The 5,232-nt window shown below is 42.9% G+C and overlaps 1 protein-coding gene across 1 annotated transcript; it reads right to left on the minus strand.

The window, feature by feature from the left end:
* Window positions 1-2,293: 2,293 nt before the first annotated feature.
* On the minus strand, window positions 2,294-3,040 carry LOC137373357 (golgin subfamily A member 6-like protein 7). Its single transcript, XM_068038180.1, has one exon. The coding sequence runs from the start codon at window positions 3,038-3,040 to the stop codon at window positions 2,294-2,296; it is 747 nt and encodes a 248-aa protein (XP_067894281.1).
* Between the last annotated feature and the right edge of the window lie 2,192 nt (window positions 3,041-5,232).

A 5,232-nucleotide genomic window follows, 5' to 3' on the forward strand; every position in this document is an offset into this window, starting at 1 on the left:
AGTTTAATTCTGGTTTCCAACCAATGAATTAAAAAAAATCATCATTCGGCATAGCACATGTTCATGACACCAGTCTATCTGTGATTGTACCTAGTACATGTGGGATGTACCCAGTGTATCTAGGACTATGCCCAGTCTATCTACAATTGTACCCAGTACATGTGGGATGTACTACGTCTGTCTGGGACAGTACCCAGTCTATCTGGGATTGAATCCAGTCTATCTGGGATTATAGCAAGCCTATCTGGGATTGTACCCAGTCTATCTGCAATTGTATCCAGTACATCTGGGATTGTACCCAGTCTATCTGGGATTGTGCCCAGTATCTGTGATTGTACCCACTACATCTGGGATTGTACCCACTACGTCAGGGATTGTACCCAGTATCTGGGATTGTATACTGGCATTATACCTGTATCTGGCATTGTGGTAGGTATCTGCGTTTTATGGGATCATAGAATCTTACAGCAGAAAAGGAGGCCATTCAGCCCATCGTGCCTGTGCCAGCTCTTTGAGCGAACTGTCCAATTTAGTCCCACACCTCAGTTATTTCCCCATAATGCTGTAAATTAGTCCTTTTCAAGTACATGTCTAATTGCCTTTTGAACGTTCCTATGGAATCTGGTTCGACCACCCAGTCAGTTGGTGCATCCCAAATCCTCTGTGCAAAGAAAATCTTATTTTCTCCTCTAGCTATTTTTCCGCAATTATTTTAAATATATGACCTCTAGTTACCAATCTACTTGCCAGAGGAAACAGTTGCTCCCTACTTTCTCTCCCAAGAGCTCTCATAATTTTGAATACCTCCATTAGATCTTCCCTTAATCTTGTCTACTGTAAGGAGAACAATTCTACCTGTTCCAATTTCTCCACATAACTGAAGTACCTCAGCCCTTGTATCATTCTGGTAAACCTCCTCTAAACTCTTTCCAATTCCTTGACATCCTTCCTAAAGTGTGGTGCCCAGAATTGTACACGATATTCCAGCTGAGGCCTAGTCTGTGAATTATAAAGATTTAGCATGACTTCCTTATTTTTGTATTCAATGCCCCTCTTTAGAAAGCCAAGTATTCCCTATGCTTTCTTAACTGCCTTATCAACTTGCCCAGTCACTTTCAAGGATTTATGAATATGCACCCCCAGCTGCCTTTGCTCTTGTTATCCCTCAAAATAGTCCCATTTAGATGATATCACTTCTCCATGCTGTTTCTCTCAAAGTGTATCATTTCACACTTGGCAGCATTAAATTGCATCCACCATGTGTCTGCTCATTTTACCAGTCTGACCTGAAGTCTGCTATCCTGCTCGCTATTTACTACATTGTCAAGTTTGTATCATCTACAAACTTCGAAATTGTACTCCCTATACCCAAGTCCAGGACACTTACATATAAAACAAGAAAAGCAATGATCCTAATATCAATCCCAGGTGGACCCTACTGCATGCTTCTCTCCAGTCAGAAAAACACCCATTCAGCACTACTCTCTGCCTCCAATCCCTTAGCCAATCCCTTAGCCAATTATGTGCTCAAGTGACATTGTCCCTTTAATCCCATGTGCTTCTATTTTTTGAATAAGTCTGTAAACTCCTGCTCCTATTTTCCTGTGTTCCTGTGTGGCACTTTATCAGATGCATTTTGAAAGTCCATATTACAACATCTATTGCATTACCTTCATCAACTCTCCCTGTTATTTCATGAAAAATAGTACTCACTATCTGGGACTGTGCTCGCCATCAGGGATTGTCCTCACCGTCATTGATTGTACTCACTATCTGTGATTGTCTGTGATTGTTCCTGACATCTGGAATTGTACTCATTATCTGGTATTGTACCTGCTCATGTTTCTCTGTACCTGCTCCCTGTTCCTCTGTACTTAATTTATTTTCCCTTGTATTTGCTCTGTTTTCCCTTGTACTTGCTCCGTTTTTGCCGTGCCTGCTCAATGTTCTTCTGTACTTACTTTGTTTTCTCTTGTACTTGCGCTGTTTTCCCTTGTACCTGCTCTGCTTTCCTCTGTACCTGCTCCGTTTTCCCCTGTACCTGCTCTGCTTTCCTCTGTACCTGCTCCGTTTTCCCCTGTACCTGCTCTGCTTTTCCCTGTACCCGCTCCGTTTTCCCCTGTACCTGCTCTGTTTTCCCCTGTACCTGCTCCGTTTTCCTCTGTACCTGCTCCGTTTTCCTCTGTACCTGCTCCGTTTCCCCCTGTACCTGCTCTGCTTTTCCCTGTACCTGCTCTGTTTTCCCCTGTACCTGCTCTGTTTTCCCCTGTACCTGCTCCGTTTTCCTTTGTACCTACTCCATTTTCCTCTGTACCTGCTCCATTTTCCTCTGTACCTGCTCCGCTTTTCTCTGTACCTGCTCCGTTTTCCCCTGTACCTGCTCTGCTTTTCTCTGTACCTGCTCCGTTTTCCCATGCACCTGCTCTGCTTTTCTCTGTACCTGCTCCGCTTTGCTCTGTATCTGCTCCGTTTTCCCCTCTACCTGCTCCATTTTCCTCTGTACCTGCTCTGCTTTTCTCTGTACCTGCTCCGTTTTCCCCTGTACCTGCTCCGTTTTCCTCTGTACCTGCTTTGCCTTTCCCTGTACCAGCTCCGCTTTTCCCTGTACCTGCTCCGCTTTTCTCTGTACCTGCTCCGTTTTCCGCTGTATCTGCTCTGCTCTTCTCTGTACCTGCTCCGTTTTCCTCTGTACCTGCTCCCTTTTTCTCTGTACCTGCTCCATTGTCCTCTGTACCTGCTCCGCTTTTCTCTGTACCTGCTCCGTTTTCCTCTGTACCTGCTCTGTTTTCCTCTGTACCTGCTCTGTTTTCCTTTGTACCTGCTCTGCTTTTCTCTGTACCTGCTCCGTTTTCCCCTGTACCTGCTCCGTTTTCCCCTGTACCTGCTCCATTTTCCTCTGTACCTCTCCGTTTTCCCCTGTACTTGCTCCGTTTTCCTCTGTATCTGTTCTGCTTTCCTCTGTACCTGCTCTGCTTTTCCCTGTACTTATAATCATAGAATCGTAAAATGGTACAGCACAGAAGGAGGCCATTTGGTCCATCGTGCATATGCCAGCTCTTTTGTCCAACAATTCAACGAGTCCAACGTTCCCGCTCAATTCCTTATTGTCCTGCAAATTTGTTTCCTCCAAAAATCTGTCCAAATTCCGTTTTGAAAGTTACTGTTGAATCTGTTGCCACCATGCTTTTAGGCAGTGCAATATTTTCTCATGTTACATCTGGTTATGTTGCCAATCACCTTAATTCAGTGTCCTCTGCTTACCAATCCTTCTGCCATGGAAACAGCTTTTCCTCATTTACTCTATCAAAACTGTTCATGATATTGAACACCTCTATTAAATCTCATCCTAACCTTCTCTGCTCTAGGGAGAATGACACAGCTTTTCCGTTTCTCCACATAAATAAAGTCCCTCATCCCTGGTACCTTTCTAGTAAATCTCTTTTTCTAAGGCCTTCACATCCTTCCTAAAGGGTGTTGCCCAGAATTGGGTACAATACTCCAGTTGAGTTCTCATCAGTTTTTGTAAAGGTTTAGCATAGCTTCCTTGGTTTTGTACTTTATGCCTCTATTAATAAAGCCAAGGATCCCGTATGCTTTTTTGACAGTCTTCTCAACTTGCCCTACCAGCTTCAAAGATTTGGGTGCATACATGCCCAGGTCTCTGTGCACTTGCACTTCCTTTAAAATGGTACCATTTAGTTTATATTGCCTCCTCTCGTTCCGCCTACCAAAATGTATCACTTCATACTTGTCTGAGTTAAAAATTCCATCTTTCATGTGCTGCCCAGTTCACTAGTTTGTCTATGTCTTCCTGAAGTCTCTTACTATCCTCCTCATTGTCTACTACATTTTTAAGTTTCGTGTCAGCTGCACACTTTGAAATTATGTCCTGTATGCTCAAGTCCAGATCATTCATATATATCAAAAGGAGCAATGGTGACACAAACCCCTGAGGAACCCCACTTCCTTCCTGTCTGAAAAGCAGCAGTTCGCCACAACTCTCTGCTTTCTGCCCCTTAGCCATTTTCATAAGCACACTGCCATTTCCCCTTTCATTCTATGGGTTTTAATTTTGCTGACAAGTCTATTATGTGGTACTTCGACAAATGCCATTTGAAAGTCCATTTACACAACATCAAAGGCATTACCCCCATCAGACCTTTTGTTACTTCATCAAAGAACACAATTTGCCTTTCACAATTTCGTGCTGACTTTCATTTATTAGCCTATACTTTTCCAACTGCCACTTAATTTCGTCCCAGATTATTGCTACCAAAAATGTCCCCACCACCGATGTTAAACTGACTGGCCTGTAGTTGCCGGGCTTATCCCTCTCCCTTTTGTGTAACTTTTGTAATCCTGCAGTCATTTGGAATCACCCTAATATCGAAGGAAGATTGGAAGATTGTGGCCAGAACCTCCTCAATTTCCAGCCTTAATTCCCTCAGAAACCTAGGATGCATCCCATCCGGACTGGTTGACTTTTCTACTTTGAGGACTGCCAACATTTTAACTGCCTCCTTTTTATCTATTTTTGTCCTACCAATTTCTCTATTACCTCATCCTTTACTGTGCATTGGTAGCATCCTTTTTTTTGCGTGAAGTGAGATGTGAAGTACTCATTTAGTACCTCAGCCATGCCCTCTGCCTCCACAAAAATATCTCCTTTTTGGTCCCTAATTGACCTACCCTTTTTTTGCTTACCATTTTACTTGCTATATGTTTATAAAAGATTGTTGAGTTCTATTTAATGTTCGCCACTAATCTATTCTCATGCTTTCTCTTTGCCTTTCATATTCCCTTCTTTATATCTCCTCTGTACTTTCTATATTCAGCTTGGTTCTCTATGTATTATGTCTTATTTTAATCTCTATATCTTGTCATCTAGGGAGCTTTGGCTTTGGACGGCCTTCCTTTGCTCTTAGTGGGAATGTGTCGATTCTGTAGTCGAGCCATCTCCTCTTTGAAGGCTTCCTATTGTTCAGTTACTGTTCTGCCTGCCAATGTTTGACTCCAATCAGCCTGGGCCAGATCCCTTTTCAACTCACTGAAGTTAGCCTTCCTCCAATTAAATATTTTTACACTTCATTGCACCTTGTCCTTTTCCATAACCATTCTAAACCTGATGATATGATCACTGTTTCGCAAATGATTTCCCACTAAAATATACTCCACTTGACCCACTTCATTCCCCAGCCCTGCTTCCTTCCACATTAGGCTGGAAATGCAATG

This window comes from Heterodontus francisci, chromosome 9, assembly GCF_036365525.1.
Source record: "Heterodontus francisci isolate sHetFra1 chromosome 9, sHetFra1.hap1, whole genome shotgun sequence".
NCBI lineage: Eukaryota > Metazoa > Chordata > Chondrichthyes > Heterodontiformes > Heterodontidae > Heterodontus > Heterodontus francisci.

Bases quoted from the DNA above. Each gene is read 5' to 3' on its own strand.
- LOC137373357 (XM_068038180.1), bottom strand. From the start codon at position 3,040: ATGGACCAAATGGCCTCCTTCTGTGCTGTACCATTTTACGATTCTATG.